The sequence below is a fragment of the Trichosurus vulpecula genome, chromosome 2 (genome assembly GCF_011100635.1).
Source record: "Trichosurus vulpecula isolate mTriVul1 chromosome 2, mTriVul1.pri, whole genome shotgun sequence".
Classification (NCBI taxonomy): domain Eukaryota; kingdom Metazoa; phylum Chordata; class Mammalia; order Diprotodontia; family Phalangeridae; genus Trichosurus; species Trichosurus vulpecula.
The window spans coordinates 94,009,227-94,033,950 of record NC_050574.1 but is presented as its reverse complement, the minus strand read 5'-3'; the positions used below and the strand labels follow the sequence as shown (position 1 = coordinate 94,033,950).

General features: G+C 33.9%; 1 protein-coding gene across 1 annotated transcript in view; it reads right to left on the bottom strand.

The window, feature by feature from the left end:
• The window catches only part of COG6 (component of oligomeric golgi complex 6), a 129,719-nt gene that overhangs the window by 41,699 nt on the left and 63,296 nt on the right, over positions 1–24,724 (bottom strand). The window contains exons 9-13 of the mRNA XM_036746809.1: positions 22,128–22,256; positions 21,953–22,044; positions 19,712–19,776; positions 13,986–14,077; positions 10,848–10,965 (exon numbers count right to left, since the gene is read on the bottom strand). Coding sequence (XP_036602704.1) covers positions 10,848–10,965; positions 13,986–14,077; positions 19,712–19,776; positions 21,953–22,044; positions 22,128–22,256 — 496 coding nt within the window. The remainder of the gene's footprint in view (positions 1–10,847; positions 10,966–13,985; positions 14,078–19,711; positions 19,777–21,952; positions 22,045–22,127; positions 22,257–24,724) is intronic.

Below are 24,724 nucleotides of genomic sequence, written 5' to 3'. Positions count from 1 at the left end.
TCCATGTGCACAGAGGCCAGTCTTTAGAAGAGGCCTACTCATTTGCATATCATAGGGAATAAGGCAATGTAGTGAATTTTTTTAAAGTTCTATTGATGCCTTTTGATTTTGTTAGTCATTTGTACACATACCTTTCCCCTCACGCTTCCTCTCAGTGATTCTACCATTGTACCAAAGGAGAAAAAAATAGTTAAGCAAAACTGACATATCAACCAGCTTAACATCCTATGCAACATTCCACACCCACAGCCCACCACTCCCACCAGAGAAGGGAATTACATTTCTCCATCCCTTCTCTAGGGCAAAGTTGGCCACTAGAATCACACTAAGCTCAATTTTGTTCCTCTGCCCCTAATTACATAGTTGTATACATAGAACATACTATTTCCCTCATTCTGCTTACTTCTCTCTAAATCACTTCATATAAATTGTCCCAAATTTGAACATTCCATCGCATTCAAATAGCACAATTTATTTATCCTTCTTCCAACCAATGGGCCCCTGTTTTGTTTCTAGTACTCTGCTTCCACAAAAATCAATTCTAGGAATGTCTGACCAAGACCTCAGGAGAGTTACAGATTGTAAATGACAGAGTTTTCAAGCTTACATCTTACAGAGGACCTATACTGGTTGTTTGTGTGTGCGTGTACTTGTGTGTATGTAGAAACAGCAACAAAGATGGCTTCCCAGATTCCCCTTTCTGTATATGAAAAGCCCTATTTCCAACAAGTACAGATGAGTTTTCACTGCTTGTCCTTGCTTCTCATTGTTTATGAGGCACTGGTAGGTGGGGAAGAAAGATATTGTTCCTCTGTACCCAGAGTTATATTTTAGCATCTTTGAATACTATTATTGGTTAAAGAGAAAAAGAAAGGAGATGAAGAGCAGAAGAGTCTGGCTCACCCCATGGCTCATTTTGTTAATTTACTGAAACAGTTCTCATAGAGATAGGGCTCTGCTCTTGGGTCCCTGACTGGACTCTAAGACACTTTCCTAAGGCCCACACACTCACTCTTCTACACAGGAGCCAATGCTTCCTTATGACCTGAATTTCTGATTCAAATCAATTTTCCTGAGCCAGTCTCCAAACTCTAGGAATCAATAAAGTAAAAAGATTAACATTTACTTAGGGCTTTTTGTTTGGGACTTTGTATTTGGATGTCCCGAATCTATGAGATGGGTGATCAGGCAACTACTGGGCCTTAACATAGAGCACTGGTATCAAATGGGAAATTCTGTATTTGTGTGAAAATGTTAATATACACATCAAGTAGAAGATATATCTTACAAGAAGGAATCATATTTTATTTTTTGTCACAATTTTCATTTTTTAAAGGCTATTCTTTTTGGCACTTTTCCAACTCAATTAAAAAGTCTATTAACAAAAGCACCTCTTCTGTCTTTTGCTGGTGAGACCTAGAATTGCTTGCTTTTAACAAATTACATTTTCTTGATACTTAATAAGGCTAGCATCATTTAAGAGGAAGTAAAGTCATTTATAAGAAACAGGGAGAAAGGGAACGATGAAGATAATTTGGAAAACAAGAATATCAAAATATGAAGAAACCAAAAAAGTCAGTAAAGAAATTGAAACTAGTGTGGATAAGAGCTAGGTATATGTTAGAAATGAAAACATTACTGTAATCTTTTTTTTTTAAATTAAAGTAAAACTATCCTGAAAATGGGCATAATTCAACCAAGAGCAGCCTATTCACAGTATAATTAATATTCCTAATAAGCCATTTCCCCCTTCATTTTTATATACTGCCCTGAGGGGTGATATTAATTAATTCTGAATAAGTATTTACTTCAAATTGCTATCCCTTTTCTCTGTATCTTTCTGCTTCATTCAATCAGTGTATCATATATTTGTTATGCTTTGGTCATTTCATTTCTATGTGAAAGTATTTATGAAGTGCATATTATGTTCAAAATTCTGTATCAGGTTCTATGGGGAAAACAAAGGTAAAACAGACACTGACGCTGCCTTCTATAGATCTTACAAGACAGTAGGGCAAAGAAAAATGAGATGGGGGTGGTACAAGGATGATACAGAGTGCTGTGACAGTTTAGGAGAGGGTAATTCTGGGGGACAAAAATCAGGAAAAGTTGCATTAGGTATGAGTCTTGTCAGATAGAAAGGATTTTAAAAATCAGAGTTGATTAGGGGAAAACATGAGCGTAGGAAAACAGAGTATATCTCAAAAAAGGTGTGGTTGGTTCACTCTGGCTAAGGGCACAGAACACATGAAAGGGAACAGAGTAATGTGAGAGGAGGTGGAAACTTAAGTTTGTGTCAAGTTCCATGTAAGGCAACAAACAATGAACACCTACTGTGTGGCTTTTGTGAGATAATTTCATTACCCTCATGGAGCAATAGTGAATTCAGTGAGATTGAACGGGGCCTCGAGTATCAGATTAAAGATAAAATTAAAAAGATTTTAGTCAGGATATGGTAAGTTCCCATCATATTTATCTATTTTTTCTGTTATCCTCCTGGCTTTGGTTTTGTTTTGAGGGGGAGGAGAAAATAATGTTTTATTAAGAAGCAACTTGGCAAAAATATTCATTTTCCGTAGTATTAGCAAATAGCTATTCACCTATATGTCCCAAGCAATTTGTACTTGAGAGGACTTAGGTTTGCAGAATTAAAACCTTTTGGTTGGAATGATAATTAACAAACATTGTGTTTAGCTTCAATCTAGTTATTTTTAACCTACTATGAATTAGTCTAGAATACAGATGCTTCAAAAAAATTTCATTTGGATATGCAAGTTTTACACATAGGCTCTCTTTTTCCTTTTCTAGTATGAATTATTTCACCATATCACTCATTTAGAGAAGCATTTGCTTGTCAATGGGTGAAGTAAAATGGATAGGAGAAGTTAATCCACTCTATTCATTTTAAGAAAAACAGTATGGGCTTAATTAATTCATGCTTTAAATTTTGTATTTGAGCACAAAGTTAGGAAATATCCATTAGGAAAAAATATTCAGGAATTCAATTTAACTGAAGATGTTCCTTTTAGTTAAGAATGGGATATAAGGTGCCTGAATATTCAGGAGGATGTACCGGCTAGATACAGTATCTTTTACTTCCTCTTTCATGTACTGTTAAACCAATCATAACCAATTCAAATTTAGCAAAGTATAGATTTTATAGACAAATCACAATAGACACAATATCATCTCATTTTAAGCCAGGCAATCTTTTACTAAATTTTTCCGCACTAAACAGTAAGAGTACATTTGTATTTTAACATTACTATTTATAATAAAAGAAGCCCACTTAAAATTAACAGTGAATAGCCAGGAATGATTTTCTTAATCCTCTGGAATTTGGCAGCTGTGAATAGCAACTAAAGAAATTGAGAAGCACTTTAAATAAATTGCAGTTTAGATTCCAGGATCTATTTTCTTTTTAAAGTCTCCAAATGAATTTCATTTTATCTCTAACAGATGATTCTGCCCAGGGAAACAATTAATTAAAATTATGTTCTACCATCAAAATATTTATTTTCTGCTTTTTATAATAAAAATGTTCTAAATAAAAAGATGAGTGTTTAAATGATATTAAATACATACACAAACAAAACTGAAATTTCACACTCAACTTTATCTTTAGTCATTTAATTATAACATACTAAAAGAATATAAACAATAATCTAAATGGGTATTAGTCTTAATTAACAGATCAATACAAGGAGCTTACAACTAATGCAAAGAAAATTGCCATAGACAGTGCTATGGAGTTGGGGAAGCCTTTATAAAGGTAAACAAGGAGAAACTGGAGGACTCATATAAAGAGATTTTTAAAAAGAGGCACTAAAATTAGCAGCAGGTAAATACAGAAGTAGCTAACATTGGGTTTGTGTGCTTCTGGTATCTTTACAATTCTTTCTCTCCAGAAAGCCCAAACACCTCTCCTGAGGTATCACAATGTAACAGGACTATGGAGAAACACTTCTGAATAATGTTTTCAAGGACATAGCACCACACGGCTATTTTAAAAACAGAGATTCCAGTATATAGCATGTATAATTTAGAGTAGAATAAATGTTATTTTAAAAAAACATTTTGTGGTGCAGTTTTCTCACTTGTAAAATGGTCAATGAATTCCAAATACATACTTCATAAAGTTAATGTATGGATTAACAAATACATGATCATTCTGTTTACGAATGGCAGATATGGTGATAGTATATTACATTTGTTAAAATGCCAGCAACATTAGATATTACTCATCTTAGTAGTAAAGCTTATACATCCATAAACAAATCAACAAATGGACTTTTATAAAAGAATATGTTAAGTGAGATATTTCTGAATAGTATAAAATGTTCAAATACCATACAGGTCTTCTATTAAACTATTAAAATTGCTATTTACTGTCCTTTTACTGTCAACGATTAAAAATAGTTGAAAAATAGTTAGTACTTCCTTTACTATGTTTGGAAATTATCCAAATGCCTGAGTTTGAGCAAGGGCTCATAAAGAATTATATTCCATTTGATTTAAGAGCAAAATAGTAATTCTGAATTTATAGCACCACATTTTTGTAGCAGTTGCCTGATAAAATGCAAAAGACTGAACTTCACTGCAAAATTATATGAAAAGTTAAAGCTAAATGAAAGTCCTGATTCACTTAGATTATTACCATATGTGAAAGGAAAAGACATAAATGCCTGTTTTTCTTCCCTCCAAATTTAGTAATGTTAAAATTAGCACAAGGTATGTTAAGTTTACGAGAAAACTTTAATAAAAGTAGGAAATGCTTTATCCCTGCTTTTTCTTCCACATTAAAACAAATATACCCTTCATTCCTTTTTTTGATTTACCTTGTAGATTAGTCAGATATCCCCATTATTTATGGGGTAGGTCTACAGAACAGACAAAGGTAGAATTAGGTTCAACAAATAGCAAAAGGTAGTAAGAATTATAGTTTTCAACTGCCTAACACATGAATTTAGCTACTGATAATCTAGATGTGAGATTTTTATCCACTGTCTACACACCAAATAGACATAGCATTGAAGAAACTGTACCATATTAATCTTGTCATTTGCATTATAAATGAAACTAGAAGAAAAAAAGGAAGCTGTGAGTAAATGGAAAGATCACTCACAGGTTCTCCTTGCAGAGGCTAAAGGAACTGGCGAAATGGCTTTTATTATCTGTTCAGAATACAGCAAGAAACATTGTTTTATCATTTCCTGAGACATTTGGTCATCTGGTATTGGAGTGCTCATGATAAGTATTTGCAAAAAGACTATTAAAATAATTGTAGCTTATGTATTAACATCTGTTCCAAAGGAACAGGGGATGAAAGGATGGAAATATAGATAAGAAAGGAGAGTCCAAAGACTTATCGACTGCACAAACAATTTTCATCTATACCTCATGAATATTTCCATTAAGAAAAGAATTAGGTGGCACTAAATACAGTGAACATTGAATAATATCATAAAAAATAAATAATATTCCAAAAGAGGGGAAATGATGATATAAGAGTCATTCCTGAATCAGCCAGAAGTCTGTGAAGACCACTGACTTGGTAGAGGATCAAAATTAATACAAAGCTAGAATAAAAATGGAAAAAAAAAACATTAAAACAATTCTGACCTGACCTAATAAAACAAGCTATTAATGCCAAAAATGAGACACATACCAATTTATTACAATTTCATGGAGAATTTAGCTGAAGTAAATCAATAAATCCAAGACCTAAAGGACAAACAAAATTGCTCTTGTTAGCAAATACCTGACTTACTTGCTAAGTGGAGAGCTATACCAGTCGTCTCTGGGCAAAACCAGTTTATGAGATATATTTAATTGTAAAATCTTACAGAAAAGGAAGGTGGAAAGTTATGACAATATTGTGTCATAAAATGGAGAATGGTGACAGGTAAAACTTTACTAAACCAAAGAAAACTTGGTAAGAGCCCCAAATAAGTAAGTAGTTATCTCAAGACCATTTAAAGATGAAAGTGGAAGGATGACAACAAATGGAAGATAGAAAAGATCTGCAAAGATTTTCATAACAAACTTTAAAAAGCCATCAAAGACAGCAGAGTCATCACATTTGGACTCCAATATTAGTCTGAGATTTAATGTTGAAAAGAACAAAGATGGGAAAAGTACACATACAGGAAATCTGTGTTAGAGGTGCCATAATTGTGAGAGTATAGTAAGATCAATTTTTGAGGAATCTAAAAATACTAAAAAGCATGGAAAACACATCTCAGACCTATTATTTTAAACAAAGGTAGCCAAAAGTATATAAGTAGTTACTAAATCATATGCTAATTTCCCATCTATATATAATTTTTATGAGAATAAGCTATATGCATAAAGGATATACCTGATTAAGGGAACAGGTAAATTTTTTACAAGCAATATTCCATAAGAGACCACATCTTATTTAGCACAAAATTGGTTTAAAGATGTAATATCTCTGTGCCTTTTGCTGACTATAAAAAGGCATTTGATTTGGTAGAGCAAAATATCACTAAAAACCCTCCTTCAAAAATATGTCTCCTATGAATATATCAAAATTAACTGAGATGCAACTGAGATAATTATGTTTGATATCAACATGAAGTAAGTTATAAGACATGGAGACAAATGTATGCTCATCAAGAGTATCTGTCACTGTTATAGAGGAGATTCAAAGTTCAAATCAAGAATGGATTCCATAACAGGCAGGTATAATAGCTACTAAAGTCCTTAAGTATAGGTTGTGCTAGTTTCTCCTAAGGTCTTGCCATGAAGTTTGAGCTAACTTTCCTTAAAAGGCTAGAAGGCTATCCTCAACACTTGAATGGTCCAGGGGGCTAAGGCTTTGGTTACTGATTTGCCAAAGTCACTTCATGATCATGCAATGCCCCTCAGACTTGGCACATGTTCCACTTAAAAGTGACCTGACTTGATAACCCAGTTGACTCACCTGACCCAACATATCCTGCTGACTAGACAAATTTGTTTGGGGGGGAGGAGGGAAGGATATCTACCTAAACCAATATTATATCATTGATGAGTATCCTTTCCATGAAATTGTTAAGTAAATTTCTTTTTAAGTTTTAGATAAGACTATAAGTTATAAGTGTCTCATTTAATTCTGATTCTGATCATGAATCAGTGGGCCAGTCTGAGTTAGGCTTAGACTACAGTATCTATTGACAATGAGATCCTCCAGATGTTCCTGTTTGTAGATGACACAGTGGTGATTTCACTGTGCCCCAAAACATTGCCAAGATTTCTAGTAAGATTCAAAACGTTCAAATGGCTAGCTTCAGGCACTAGAACACCAGGGACTACACAGGAAGGGCATCTGATCATTTGTCTACCCATGTCCTTCTTTTCTCCACCAGGAACAGCAACCTTACAGGACTTATATAATACATTACCCCTCTGGTGTGTTAGCTGGCTCAGCTTCAGGACTCTATGCTGGGTTTGAGTTGTCCTGATGGGTTGGCAAGTAAAAACTCGCATAAACCCTAGCATCCTCTGACCTTCATTTACAGTTAGATTCGACCCAATTTCATCTTTTGTTGTCTAAAAGATGTCAGCCTTGTAAATAAAAAGGACACATGTCCAAGTATGAATGTTCAAGGGTAAGCCAAGAAAAAAAAAGAATGAAGGGTACTTTTGGTAAATTTTTTTAGGAGAATTCTTAAAGCTTGTCAAACATTTTTCTGTATTAAGGCTGTCAGTGACTTTGGGAAAACATACAGGGATGAATAAAAAAAGAATTATTGTTACCATTTATATTGTTAACATGTTACCATTCATTTTTGACCATCCACTAAAAAGAGACACTAAATTTATGCGCCTTATCTGTGACAGGAAATAACTTCTGGACTGACCTGAAGTCAGTGTGCTAATCAATCAATGAGAATTTATGCACCGGCCACTGTACTAGACCGTAAGGACAAAAGACAAAGGTAAAACAGTTCTTGTCTTCAAGGAGCTTCCATTTTTACTTTGGAGACAACATATACATGATAGATACAAACTGAGTTGGGGAGAGGTAGCAGTTGGGAGGAATCAAGAAGAGCTTCATGTGGAAGGCAGCCCTAGAGCCAAGTCTTGAAGATGGTCAGAGGTGAGAGGATGTCTCCCATGGGAGACAGTCAGTACAAGGGCACAGAGACGGAAAATGGACTGCCACATATGAGTGGCGATAAAAAGACAGATGGACATAACTTAATAAGGCCCTGAAATGTCTCCCTATGCGGATGCGCCATTTGAGATGTTGATAACATACCTGAACTCATTTCGTACTGATTAAAGAACTCCCACCCTGTCATACCCTCCTAGTCACAGTGACTTTGAACCTCCTAGCTATTCTTATTCAAATGCTGCTCTGGCTCCTGCACTGATATTCCCTTACTATCATCTCCTCAACCCACTGACTCCTCCCTGCAACATCCCCCTCTGAAGCATGCATTCTGCTATGCACTTTGGAATGTCTGCTTCATAGGTAACACACTTGCTTTCATCCTAAATTTTTTACCTTTCCACTACTTCAACCTTTCACTCACTGAAACCTGGCTCCCTCCTGATGACGAAGCTTCTGTGACCACCCTTTCCAGTTCTAGATACACTTTCACTTACAACCCTTACCTTACTGTTAATAATGACGTTTTTGGAAAACTCCTTGCTCCCCATTCCACTTTCAGGCTCTTTCTCTGCTACCATCACTCAGTAACTTCTCCTAATTTGAGACTTCGTCTATTTTTAGCACTTGATCAAGATTCTGATAACCATTATCTACAGACCTCCAGGCCACTGGCATTCTTCCCTCAATGAGCTCAGTGCTTGGCTTACAGTTTTTCTCTACTCCCCAACTCCAGCAGTTATACAAGGAACATCAACAGACATACCTATGCCCCTTCAAATACCTTAACTTCACAGTTCCTCAACTTACTCATTTCCTATGATATATTCTTCCATTCCACCCCAGCTACACACAGAGAGGGAACCAGGAACTCCAGGTAACAGTTTAGAACTGAACACACAGGCGATGATTCTAAATATTCTACCTCCATGTCAATGAATTCTCAAGTTCCCTCATCTTATCACAGTCTCTTTTCATTCCACCCCTCCTTCTGCCTCTCTACCCTAAATCCCTTCCAATCCCTCCACCTCTAAGTTCTTTCCCACACCATCAGCCCTATACCGGCTATACTCTCCTCCCTTCCCCACGCTGAACCCTTCGGTTATCAGTTCCATTCCATACTGTCCTTTTCTCTCTAGTCTCTTGCTCCTCTATCCTACTGCCAATCTTACTCTGAGACAAGCCTCAGCCTTGGATAACTTCCATCTTCCTGTTTTCACTCCTACTTGTGTGCTACTGAACAAACGTAGAGAAAATCCATAAATCCATGTTAATGGGCCCACTACAAATTTATATATTTACCCCACTGACCAAGACAATCCTTTAACCTATTCCTTATCAATTCATTAAACCATTCACCACAGCAGCCTTTCCAATCCTTTTCATTCCTCCTCAAATATCCCAAGACCCCTACTTCCCCACCCTCTCAGCTGAGAAGTTTGCTTCATGGAAAAAAACTGAGGCCATTCACCAAGAATTCACTTGGGCAACTAAGTGACACAGTGGATGCAACACTGAGCCTCGAGGCCTCGTATACTTACTAGCTGTGTGACCCTGGAAAAGTCATTTAACCTTTTTTTGGCCTCAGTTTCCTTAACTATAGAATGGGAATAATAACTGCACCTACCTCTCAGAGTTGTTATAACAAACAAATGAGATTATATTTGTAAAATGCTAATCACAGTGCCTGGTACACAGCAGGTGCTATGTAAATGTTTATTCCTCCCCCCTTCTATTTCTCCCCCCCTCCTCATCTCACATCACTTAGATAGATCCCTTCTACCGCCATCTCTGCCATGACCCTATCTTACATGAATAGGTGGCCAGCTCTTCTCTTTGTCAAGGTTAATCCCTTTTCACACACAGTAACCCCATTCCACCCCATCTTCTCTAGCAGATTTCCTCCTCTACCACCCCCACTCTTGCATCATGATTTCAATCTCTCCCTGTCTAATGGCTGCTTCTCTACTGCCTACAAACATGCTTGTGTCTCCACCACCCACAAAAAGTCCTCGCTTGATTCTATTTATATCTACTAACTAGTGTCATGTATCTCTCCTCCTTTTGTGGCTAAATGTCTTGAGAAGTCTATTACTGGTGCCCCAACTTCCTTTTCTCTTACTCACTTGATTCTACACTTCGGCTTTCTGACATTATCATTCAACAGAAGGTGCTTTCTTCAAACTTATCAGTGATCCTTTAACTGCCAAATCTAATAGCTTTTTCCAGATCCTCATACTTTTTGGTGTCTCAGTAGCCTTGACAATTTGATCCCCCTCTTCTCCTTGATACTCTCTTGTATCTAGGTTTTCCTCACATTGTTCTCTCCCGGTTCTCTTCTTTCTTACTTTTCTAACATCTGCTTGGTCTACTTTGCTACATCCTACTAACCCTGGCTGCCCCCCGGGGCTCTGTCTTGGGCCCTCTTTTCTTCCCCCTCTATACTATTTCATTTGGTGATCTCATCATCTCCCATGAATTAAATTGTTAACTCTATGCTAAAGTTCTGAGATCTACTTATCCAGCACTAACACCTCTTTTGAGCTCCAGTCTCATATCTCAAACTGCCTATTAGACATCTCACATTGGATGTCTTATAAGATTCCATTCAAGAGGATATGGAAAAATCATGAAAAATGCTTCTCTACTCTTAAAAACAATTCAAATAAGATAATTTACGTATTACATAAACAACATATTCACACATTTAAATATTTCAAAGACATACCTTATCCATTAGTTTACTTGCATGAAGACTCAAGCTGTTGAAGAATATTTTCTTGCTTAGCAAATGCATTTCTTCAATGGTGGTCAACAATGTGGTTGCACTATTTCCCACAATACCACTGAAAAGAAGAGTACTCATTTTCACAAATCAGAGATGGACAACATTCAGACATGAGAGTATCAGATACAATGCTTCAAAAAAAATTTCATACAACATAATAAAGATGTAGAAACTGGGACTGCAGAGTGAAAAATCAAGTAAAGTTTTTTTTATTACCTAAAGATAACTAAAAGGATGTGATCATTTTCCTTAATCATCTTATCAAGAAAGGCTTTAAATATTTTGTACTACCCTTTATGCAAAAAAAAAAAAATACTGTGTATATCCTTTAACTGCTCCAAGTCCTTAATTTATCAAAAAGAAAGATAATACACACAGTGGAATTGGAGCTTTGTCAAAGATGGCGGAAAAAATACCACTAGTAAGGATCCAAACTTTTCATATTTTTTGGATACAGTACAGCCTGCAAAGACCAGAAAATATTAATTGCTCTAGGTTTATTTAAAAAGCAAAGTTGTTAAAACCGATGAATTTTTCTTTTTTAGCTATAAGACGAATAAACGCACTCAATAAATGTTGATAACATGCTGTGATCTCAATATTTTAGAGTATTACAGACCAGACTAACTATGCACCCATAACAAAACCCGAAATCTTTGCCAAGTTACCACAATACCTTAAAACTGGAGACAATTCATGATTTTTTGGCTTAAGGTAAAAAAAGAGCTATTTAATGTCAGGGCTATGTTCTGCATACAACACTACTACAGGCATGTTCAGCAATTACTTTTCTTCTATATACAATTAGTTTTAAAACAAACTTTTTATCTTTAAGGATACATCTTTGAGTTAATATTTGAAGGCTAAAACAACTTCTTTGCTTATCAATATCTGATTATTAAACAAATTAAAATTATTTGTTCTACCACAGTAGCATAATATTTATGTATAACATTTCTCAATTCTTCACCACAATTATATTGGTTGAAGTTTAGATTAAGTCAAAAACATATCCTGACTTTTTTTTTAAACCTATATAAACCAGGACACCAAAGCACACTAGAACCTCAAGTTTGCTATAATGAAATAATGTTTCAGCACTCAAGGAAGCTGCTAGTAGTACTATTTAGAATGATTTGTTATGACCTACTTTCAACTACCTATTTTGAATCTATTCAAAATTCAATGGCTACTGTCTTTGGAATAAAAATAAAAATCCTTTGCCCTGAATTCAAGGAAATCAATAAGCTATCATTACCCACTTTCTCCAAACACTTCATTCTCTAGCCACTGGATTACCTTCCAAAGTAACATGCCATGTGTTTTTCCCACTCTGTGCCTCTACTTAAACTGTTTATTATGTCTGAAATGTCCTTGTTTCCTCTTGGCCTGATGGATTACTACTTATCAATATAGAAAAGGATCTCTTTGGTGCTATATATAGACTGCAAAAGGGGAAGATAGGTAGTATAACGGACAGAGTACTGGGTCTGGAGTCATGAAGATTCACATTTGTGAGTTCAAATCTGGCTTCAGACACTTACTAGCTGTGTGACCCTGGGCAAGTCACTTAACCCTGTTTGCCTCAGTTTTCTCATATGTAAAATGAAATAGAAAAAGAAATGGCAAACAACTCCAGTATCTTTGCCAAGAAAACCCCAAACAGAGTCAGGAAGAGTTGGACATAACTGAAAAATGACTGAACGAAAAAAATGACTCAGAAAACTACAAATTAACATTATCTGTGTTGTATTGTATTTTTATTTATTTTGTTAAACATTTTCTAATTACATTTTAATCTGATTCTAGCAGACCTTTTTCATAAAGCATATACTCAAATGTCTCCTCCACAATGAAGGCTATCCTGATTCTGGTATCAGTAGCAATACTCCCCACTAAGCATAAAGTACTCTCTTTTGCAATGACCAGCATATGTGTACTATAATGCTATATACTGTAATTATCTATAAGTATATAATATTCTAATTGGACTGTAATTTCTAAAAGGCTAAATACAAAGCTCATTTACAGTTTGTTTCTCTCTTGGAACCCATGAGCACAAGTTCTACAAAGAGAAGATAGTCGATAAGTGCTGAATGAACAAATGATTGAATAAGGTGTATGAGGAAATTCTAGTGTAAACTACTTAGAGGTATCTGTGATGCAATAATAAATTTAAGTTTGGGAGTTAAACATAGCAGAATTGTACAGATTCATTTTTAAAGCATTTAATTTTTTTCTTTTAAAAAATCATGATTCTATTCCATATGGAAATAAGGAATTCTATATTTCCAAATGGAAAAACAAAATGTTGAGTAAGCTTGCATGTTATTTCCACCTCCCACAAGAAGGGAGATATTTTAGCTCCTTTTCTTAATGAAAAATATAATTCTAAATGAGCCATTTCACTTTACATCACATGTTACTTTAGCAAATGCTGTAAAAGCTTTTAAAACTGTTAATGTAAAGGGCAAGGATTACCTTATGTGTTAATAGTGTAATATGATACTGAAAATGGATTTAGCTAAATATTTTGGAAAAGGTTCTATCCGAGGTAAATTCATATGAATTACATTATGAAGGTGGCCTATTATAGAGCACATATACATAAAGATTTTTGCAAAACATTACATAAATCTCATTTACTATTACTACATGGTTAATTTCATCGATTTTGAAAATATAAATTTATACTGCATTAGAACTTAAATTTGATGTAAAGGTGGGATTTAATCCAAGTTGTGAGTAATCCCATTACATTCAAGATGTGGTACAAGGGATATTGTTAAGGAAATGGGAAAGGAAGTGTTTGGTCATGGTCAGGTGGTACAAATGAAAAAGTATAAATGCACAACCATCAAGTTCCATTGGTATCTTCAATGTGTAAAAGAAGTAATGGAGAGGCCCCCACACTGTTGGGTGGATTTTTTTTAAGAAGGATCTACAGGAGAACCTGCTGGTCAAGAATTACGTAGGGTGACAAAGCCTGTCAAATACATGGGATCTGTCCTGAAGGAAGATGTTGATGATAATCGCAGGTCTATTTCAATAGTTAAGAAGCACAGTGATTTTACTTACCTAATTGTATGGTGATAGAATTTGAGAAGGTTAGAAATTTTATATAATAAGACTGCTCCAGGCTCAGCAACTATTACTTGTTCGATTCGGACCTATTGAAACATTAAAAAGACAGAAAGCTGCACATTTTCTAAACATACAAGCTTATGTCCTCACTAATTTATATTACAAAATGACATTAAGAAAAATAAATATAAGATTTTAAAGTTGTAGAAATAGAACAGAAACTTTAAATAGTTTGGAGGATACTAAAGTATGGAGTAGGAAAAAAAACCAGGTGTACTATACAATAGCGATTCTACTCTCTACAGAGTTTGGTGTGAGACTGTTGTTGCTGGAAATGGCAATACAATGAGATCATTTTATGGATTAGCACCAGAACATACTGGATTTCAATTCAACAGTGAATAGCAAAAGCAGCTGCTAAATCTCTAAACTACAACACATGATCACTGGCAATACATTACAGCGACTCCAAATATCTGGAAATTATGAAAGTATTTTTGCCCTGCAATTATTATACCTGATTTTTTTTTACTTTTTCCTGTTAATAATGACTAACCAGAGATTACAGAAATGGATGTTCCTGAAATTAGCATCAATAGATTTCCCTAATAATTGTAGGATTACTGATATAAATTTAAAAAGCTCAAAATTTACCTCTACATCAAGAAGCTGTCTGACATTCCCTAGAATTCTATTCCACAATGTTCTTTCCCTTACTTTCCATTTCTTTAAACTTTATGAGTAAAATCTATACCAAATAAGTTTAACTTGTTTTATGTTCTGTTTTTGTTATTATTGTCTGGTTGTTTCCTATGTTGTGTCTTGTCTTTCTAATGATCATACACTGTAGGGCATTTTAATACATACATACATACACATATACACACATATTAATGTTCATGTGTATATATGTGAGTGTGCATGTGTTCGTATGTATGAGTTCTAAGCCTAAAAATATGCTAATGGATATTGAAACCTCCTTTGATCTTAGGTAACTATCACAGTACACGTCATAATTTAGACTAAAAGAGAGTGATCAAAGTTAAATTTTATGTGTGTATTTATGATCTTATAAACAGAGGTAGCTCAAAAATCTTTGTTATGTAATTGCTACTAGCTCTCCTTAATGAGGTCATAGGGTTGATACATTTGCTACTGGCAGTATGTAATAGTAGCATAAATAAGCATCATAGAAAGGATGGAGGTAACAGGATACATTTCAATTTTAAAATCATATTTTCCACAGTTGGATACCTTTTAAACCCAGACTAATTTCTCTTATATGCTGGGGCTGTCTGCACTAATGTTCCTGGCTGATTTATAGCGTCTAATACATTCTAGAGCAGTAACATTTTAAAGTTTGGTATAACTGTTATATTCAAATTCACAATCAGAATTATGTTAATGTTCACAAGTACAATTTGGCCTAGCAAGTTTATAGTAAGAATTTGGCTATGTGATATACAGAATTCACAAGATTTCAAAACAGTTCTAAACTGGGAAGTAGTACCCCCCCAAACCCCACTCTTCCTGCCAAGTTTTTGATGTCAAAGAAAAGCGCCCAACAACAACAAATACAGCTATGATAATTAAAGATTCAACCCAATGTGCTACAGTTCTATGGCTGCCTCAAAGGAATTGATAGGATTTAGAGCTGGAAGTGAGCTTGAGGATTATCCCTGCTCATTTTTCCCCCTAAGAGATAAGGAATCTGAAGCTCAAAATGGTAAAGTGACTTGTTCAAGGTCACAAAAATAATTGATACAGCTGGGCTTTAAATCAGGGCTTCAGATCAATTGCAAAAGTGAGAGCTCATCTAAGGCTCCACATGCAAGGAGGGTCTCCCTGGTGATATCTGTAAAAATCCAGCCTTTCAAGCAAAAGAGAGAAAAGAAAAAGTGAAAAACTGTGGAAAGAACAGTGGAGATTAGAAACAATGAGGGTCACTAGGGACAATAAGCAATGGAGATAAGACAGAAACTTTCAGTGGAGATAAGAAACAGTGATCAACAGATAGAAGAAGCAGTGATAGGGTGAGCAACAGATCTCTCAACAAAGAAACAATACCAAAAAAGGGCTATTCTGGTGAGATGTCACCTTCATGCCAATACTGTAGAATTCTTAGTGATAGAATTGTTTCTAAAGTTGGAAGGGGCCTTAGAAATATTTTGCTTTTTGTTTTGTACTTGCTTCTCCTATTACCCACTGGAAAAAATGTTTTCCTCTGTTAAGAAACATAAAAATAAGTTGGTTTTTCTTGACCCCATTCTAATACAGTTTCTCAAGATTCCCTTCATTTCCAACATTTTGACTTCCTGTTTCTGTCTTCTTTTTCATCTGATATGAACTCTAGATTTTAATTTTTAATTTATTATTTTTTTAAAAAGTTTAATTGAGGTATTTTGTCTTTACATAAAAGTCATTTCAGGATTTTCCACTCTTCCTCCTGCTTTGTACCCTCCCTTGTAACACATAAAAAGAGGTTAAACAAAAACATCCAATATAGTCATTACATCTGACAAAATATTGTCAATATATTCAGCCCTAGACAAAGACCATTGATGTTTTTTTAATTGTTCAGAATTTAACTTCAAGTGACTTTCTCATTTTTACATAATGGTAGTCTTTGTGTTATACTGTCTCTTATTTCTGTTTATTCCGTACTGCTTCAGTTCACATAGATCTTTGTGTTTCTCTATATTCTTTACTTTCATCATTTCTTACTCAAATAAATTTATGGGTTAATTGATTTGAAAGTTTCCTCCAATGATAGAGTGCAACCCATCCATACCTGTCCTTCTTGTCATTTCTTTCTACATAGTAACATTCTATTATGTTAATATACCAAAGGTTTTTCAAACATTTCCTAATCATTACACATACATTTTGTTTCCAATTCTTTGCCCTCCTCAAAAAGTGCTGCCATGAAAATTTTGGTAGTTAGTAAATAATTCCAAATTTGAAATAATTCCAAATTTCAATTTAGTGAATAATTCCAGAATAAGGTTAGGGTAACTCATAATTCTACCAATAGTGCATATGTGTGCCTGTCTTCCCACAGTCTCAGCAACAGTGACTTTCTCATGTTTTGTTATTTCTGCCAATTTGTGAAGTGCAAAGTGAAACCTCAGATTTGTTTTAATCTGCATTTCTTTAGCTATTAACGGGGTGGATTATAATTCTAAATGATCATTTATAACATGTAATTCTTCTGAAAACTGTTCAAATCCTTTGACTATAGATTGAATGCCTTACTGTTCTCCAATAGTATATACCTCACCCCTTATTAAAGCTAAATATAAGAGAATATAGAGAGATGGTAAATTAATCCCTTTGAACTGCTATAGATTAAGATATTTAGGGGAAACTCCTTGCATTTTGGGAAGATGCCTTGTAAAGAATTTACGGAAGGATGTGCTCAAGAATTTGCATAGGATGAGAAAGTATGAGCAGGCTACAATCTGCCCTGATGGAGAGCATTCTCACATTAATAAAGTAAGAGATCCATTATCTAAAAGCCAATCAGTCACGCATCACTGAGGTACAAATTTAAAAAATACATGGAATTTTAAAGTACAAATAATATTATGATAAAGCAGAAAAATTACTATCAATATAAACTGGGATAAATGATTAAGGATTTAGTACATTAAAAGGAAAAATGAAGATGTGATTTTTGTTTCAACTGGTTGACACATTAAACTGACAGTATTAGCTATTCATATATGGTAATGCAGTATAAAGAGATTATTAAAATACTGAAGGCAACACAGTTCATAAGCATCATCTAGGAATGAAGGATATAATAATTTTTCATGTCACTAAATATATAATAAACAATTTAATTTGAAGTGAACTTCTGCAAACATCTGCTGAGTACTCTCTAGAGTATATAAGAAATGCCATAATGTCACACGGAAAGATTTAAAGTTCTTTCTCCTCTGGAAAACCTACTCAAAAAGGGGAACAAGAGGGGAAGCTCCTTTTACATTTTATAACAGAATGCACTTCTTATTGTCTTTTTAACCTTTTAGCATCATATATTAAAATTTCCTGAGACACAGTGATGTCCGACATCTGCATAAGTAGGTATCCAGATTCAGAAGCTCAAAAGGGACAAAGTGGAATGCAAGTATTTAAATACATTTTTAAACTGTAAAACTGTAGGGTGCAATTTTTATTTAAGTAGTATCTGTTACTTTAAAAGTGCTTATCATTAATAAGACTTTTCATTGTTTCCACAGCATTTCTTTATTCCAAGTGGTTAGAAGGATTCACAGTAAGCCTTTAAAACGGAAATTGAAATGAATCAGGGAAGATACTACTTACAACTACAATAACTGTAAGTCTTATTTGGCAATAAATAGAAAATGATATTTATTTCATCAAATTCACTAAAGTCAACGTAAATGAAGAAAGTAGCACTTAGAAGGTGTTAGAGAAAGAAGACAGCATTTAAGTTATGAACAGAAGGAATTTTTTTAAATTGCATTTTTCCTATAATCTTTTCATTGCTCAGATGATCATTGGAGGGAATACCAGCAAACCATACCTATTAGAGCCACCAGATACATGAACACCAAACTATAATGTAAAAACTGCATGGTAACCAAACGATCATACATGTGATCATTCTTTTATCTCTGCTGCATATAAAATTGAATACCAAGGTGAATAAAGTATAGGCATACTGAAGGTACTATATACAAATACTCAGCTACTGAAAAGTATATTATAAGACTGCATTATCAAGATAGAAAATATTACAACTACTACCACAATGCTGCGGGAATAGGCAAAGAATTAAGTTTTAAAATAGTTCTCGGAGCAGCTAGGTGGCGCAGTATGAATAGAGCACCAGCCCTGGAGTCAGCAGGACCTGAGTTCAAATTTGACCTCAGACACTTGATACTAGCTGTGTGACTTTGGGCATGTCACTTAACCCCAACTGCCCTGCCTTCTCCCCTCCAAAAAAAAAAATTCTTGCCAAGAATATCACAAACAGCCTCTGGTTTTCTAGCTTTCAATGTATAAAATGAGAATTAAGAACCAAGCAAAAAATCAAAGAATGGAAAGCATTATTAATATATTAAGAGCCAAATGAAATTATTTTACATTTGGACTAATTTTAAACTCGATATATATGTATAAACATGAACGTAATTCATCACTGTTAATGAAAGTAGAGTAAAAAAGGTAAATGGCATAGGTTCATAGATTTACAAATAGATTTGACCTTAGAATACCTGTAGTCCAGTCCACTCTCTTTGCACATAAGGAAAACAGAGACCCAGTGAAGTGACATAACTTGTCTAAAGTCATACAAGTATGAAGAATGGAGCCAAGGTTCCTGGAAAATCTCTTAAGAATTTATAGACAATAGTAGTGGTCTCAAAAATAGTTGTATTTCCCCAACTCTCCATATCACTCAATACAGAAAATACAGTACTTTATTAAGTTTAACATTGTAAATGTTCAAGTTAGGAAAATTTCTCCTCTCCCTTCTAAGAAAATACACAGTGATTACAAAAATGTAATGTTATTGTTTGCTATATATGTATTCTTGTTTAATATAAAGAAGTTGATTTTTATAAAATTTCAATTACAGAATTAAAATTAAAACAAAATGAACAGCTTTTTTAATGATAATAACACATTTATCAATTAACTGAAAATTAATCTACTGTTCTGGTACAAAAATGCATGAAAAAAAATTTTACCTTTAGGGGTCTACAGACTCCTTCAGTGATATGTCCAACTATTTCTTGAATGTTTTCTTCTACACCTATAGTTGAATATACACAAGACAGAAGCCATATTTTCATCTTCACAAGAAGGTACTTGATATGTGACCCCAAAATTCCTCTAAAAGCTTTAAATATGTTTCTACATATACCAAAGCATCTAAAATTACCATATCTCTTTTTATTAAATTCTCATTTATTTGGATATCTGAATTTGTTTCAAATCTTGCATCTGTGTACTCTTCCTAATTTGTATGTCTATATTATGTTACTGATGGGTTCACACATATGATTATTTCTTTGTGGGGAAAAAAGAGTAAGTATAAGGGTAATTCTGTGAAATGATTTGTGAAGCTTATTAGTTAGAAAGAATGGTGTAAAGATAAACTTCTGTAAAAATTCCAACATTATTTGAATAGGAAACAAATATCAGAGAAGTATCTACAACTGTTAAAAGGAACTGGATTGATAATGTAAGAGTAAGGGATAACCTATGGACAGCCTATGTGCTCCACTGGTACACACACTATGTCAAGAGACCTAGAGGAAGACCTCCAGTAGGTAGTGGATATTTTAAAGGACAAAGATAAAGTCTTGTGATTTTGCACACTGATAAGATCACAGAGCCATTAAAATAAAATATCATAAAAGTAGTTTAAAGCTGAACACCAAAAATGCTTTCTGCTAAATAATCAGCATATTCACAGAAATTCTAATATAAAAGGAAAAATGGCTGCTACGCCATATTACTGAGTTAAATCTCAGTTTTAAAGTGTTCAAATCTACAAAGTTAACTGTTCTTTTCACATCTACATCAATTTCTCTTGAGGACCTTATGATGTGCTCTATTAATAGCACTTGGCTCAGGCAAAATAATCAAGAGACAGGTCAAAATATTTGCTGTTCCCAAAAACATGTTATCTTTGAACCACCCAACAAATCTCAAAATTCTAAAACAGTTATTCTAAGGTAGTTGTGACTAAAAATATCTGAAATTTGACAACATACAAAAAAATGATTTTTTTTTCCAAAGACATTTCTAATCCTGAATCCAAAACAAATTTTTTTAATTCAAATAGTAAATTTGTAGGAAATTTTAAAAGTCATCTATACATGAAATAAATTATAATTAATCAAAAATACTTTTACAGTAAGGAACACATTCTAAATAATAAAAGATACATTAGGTAGAGAACCTAAATATCACTAAATGTAAAATCAAGAGGGCAAATGCATATTTCTGCCCTAGTATAGTAGTATTATTTAGGTTACAAAAATATCAGTTTGAAATAAAATATTAAGTTAATATAGGCATTGCATGACTATTTTAAAAGTTATCATTTGATAAGGGTAAGAATTACAATAAGGAAAACAAGGAAGATTTTATATGTTCTTAGAACACAAAATTTTTAAGTATTTCTCTTGGGAGATAAAACTTGCTTCAAACTTCCTTTAAATCAACTACATATCTGCTATTAAAACCAAAAGGCTTATATTCCTAGTGCTAGAATCATCAATAACTCACTGAAGGCCTTTGGACAGGATACTTAACCTCAATTCCCTTACATATCACTATTTTCTATATGCAAACATATGATACACATAATATATGATATTTAATAATAATCCTATATTAAGTATCATATTAATCCATCACTAGAAACTATCAAAAGAGTAATTCAAAAAGATTGGGGGGATCTGGGCAGAAAAAGTGAAAAGGAAAGGATCTGAAGAGAAGGAAAAGTATAAAGAAAGCTTAGCAATTTGGAGGATCAATGCTGGGAAAATTAGAGAGGTGGGAAAGAGCATGCGAATGAGACACTGAAGAAACAAAAAAATTGGAATGGATGGTACATCTTAAGGACTTGTGAGAGACAATGTCGTTCTTGTAAAATAAGGCCAGATTATGAAAGGAGTCAAAAGGCACATAGAGCAAATTGGAATCGATATGAAAGGTAAGAGCTGGCGGGGAAACATTGTAAACTTTTGACCAAGGAACTAACATAAAGCCAAAATCGTAAGGTTAGCCTCCAGGTGGCCATATGCAGAATAATGTCAAGGATTAAAAAAAAAATGGAGGCAGAGAGATCAGGTAAGAAGTTATTTTCATAAGTAATGAAAATCAAGTATGCTAGGGTGGTTACAGTGGTAATGGAGAGGAACTTAACATTATCCACATTTATAGGTAAATCAATGCATGACTATTTGTAACATTACCTTGTATGGTTACCATTTTTAATAATGCCTCAAGGTGTTCCTTTTCAGAAGCAGTAGCTTGATGGAGCCAAGCCAACATGTCTCCCACATACCTAATAAAAACATGTATAATTAAAGATTCTTCCTATAAAAATGCAGGAAAAATAGCATTTGTTCTGTCTTACTGTCACTGTACCTCAAAGGATCATGAGAATGCATTTCAATAGGTCGAGGAGTCCCTCCTGGGCCACCTCTTGTAAGGGCATCAATAAACCCACGAACAACTGTACTTCTTCGAGCTGTCCCAAATTCATCTAAGGTATACCTAGAAATAGAGAAACATAAAGACTAACATGTAAAACACTTATGCCATTGTTGATTTATGCATGTAAAACCTCCAAAAGTTTCAATATGGTACTCTGTAAAAATCAATAGTATTTTAAAACAATAAAATTTATTTATGAGGTCATTATCACCCTGGAATTTCAAAGTATATAGACATAATTTTCTTTGTTATGAAAAAAGGAATGAGATTTGAAAATGGAAGAGTGACATTAGAAGAAATAGCAGTGAAAGTGATAAACCAAGTCAGAAATTAATCTATAGATCTGAAAGATAATTTTTTCAATTTTTCTTGTCTTCTTGCTGTTGCTAGCATATTTAACATTATATCAAATGGTAATGGTGATAATGAATATCCTTGATTTACCCCTCATCTTAACAGAAAAGCATCTAATCTATTCCCATTACAAAAATGCTGGCTCTTGGTTTTAGTTCTCCTATTAAGTAAAAATCCATGTATTCCCATGTTTTCTAGTATTTTTTTTTAAACAGGAATATGTATTGCATTTTGTCGAAAGCTTTTTCTGTGCCTTGACATAATCATATGATTTTTGTTGTTCCTGTTATTAATATGATCAATTATGTTTCTACTTCCTAATACTGAACCAGCTCTACATTCCTGGTATAAATCACAGTGTACAATCTCTGGCAAGGTGAAGAAACAACTCCAGAGAGTCAGGAGCAGAGCCCAGAGAGAGGAATGAAAAGGTGAATATAACTCACTTAGACCTTTTCCTTAAAATGAAGATTCTAGGGGTTTTAAAATCTTTTTTTCTCATCATTGACCCCTTTGGTGGTCTGGTCAACCCTATGGACCCTTTTTCAGAATGATGTTTTTAAATGCACACAAAAAACACATAGGATTACAAAGGAAATCAATGATATTAAAACAGTTATTAAAATGTGTAAAAAAAAGTTCACAGACATCTTGTTAAGAACCTTTGACTTGTTGAGGAAACTGAGGTCCAGTGAAATTAGGGGTCTTGCCTAAGGTAACACAGTAGTACTCAACAGAGATGAGAGTTAAGCCCAGATCTCTGACCACAGATCCACTGCACTTTACACTCTATCTGAGTAACTGGAAGGATGGTGATACCTTTGATAGAATTAAGGAAGTTTGAAGGAGTGAGTTGAAGGGAGAAAAAAGGAACTCTATTTTGGATATACTGAAATTGAAATGGTTATGGTAAATTCAGAAATAAATATCCAACAAGCAGCTGTTCACATGAGACTGGAGCTCAGGAGACAGAGTTTACAGCTTGATATTTGGATCTGGGAGTCATCTGAATATTCATCTACAAAGTCACAGACTATTTGTGATCTGTGTTGTTAGGAATTCCCACCGGAGGATAAAACATCCTACTCAGATGAAACAACAGATATTTTTTGTGTCTGCGTATATTTGATAAAAGTATGACATCCAGAATCTATGAAGAACACACAGACATACATATAAACATGTGTGTATGTATGCATGTATATATGAACGTATGTATTACTTAATACACACTCTTCAATGGATCGAAGTCAAAGAACATGAACAATTTCCAGTAAGAAGCCAAAAAGTGCTAATAATCACATAAAAATGCTCAAACTTCCTAATGATGAAAGAAATAAAAATTAACGCAACTATGAAATAACACACTTATTAAGAAGGGCAAAAATGATAAAATTTAAATTCAACAGAGCCACAGGTAAGGAAGCATAAGATAATTACGTTGCTGGTGGGACTAAACTGGTATAAACATTCTGGAGCATAATTTGATAATACAGGGTGTCACAAAAGTCTTAGTGCCATAGTATTGTTTTAAGTTATTAAAGCTCAAAATAGCACTAATACTTTTGGGAAATCATGTTTATAATGGTATCAAAAACAATCATACTTTTTAAACTCAGCAATTCAAGTTTTAGGATTTGAACTTTAAAATCTAATTAAAAAAGGAATTATCTATATAAAGACATTAATCACTATATAAAAATACCTACTTGTTCTATTTATTTACAAAAGCAAAAGTACTGCAAACAACCCATGTGCCCAACAAAATTCTATGGCATTATAAAACATTATGAATAGGAATATTAAAACAGAAAGATCTATATGCATCTAGAAAAAAGTATTGTGGGCAATACCAGAACTATACACACTGACCTACAACTATACAGAAAAAAGAAAAGTCAAAGTATTAGAATCTCAGATATGAAAAGGGTCACCGAGCAAATATTTCTTCATTTCTTGTTTGTTAATTTGTTTGTTTCTATTCCATTAAATGCTAAGAGTTTTAAGTAAAATGATTATTTGATTACCTGCCTTTGCTGACTGTTACTGTTTTTTTTTTTTAAGAAAGAAATTCTGAGAGTTTTCCTGAACTACAGGCTCAATATGAGTCAACAGGATGACACAGAAACCAAAAAAATTCACATGAACTTTGGTTGTCCATAAATGGAACAACC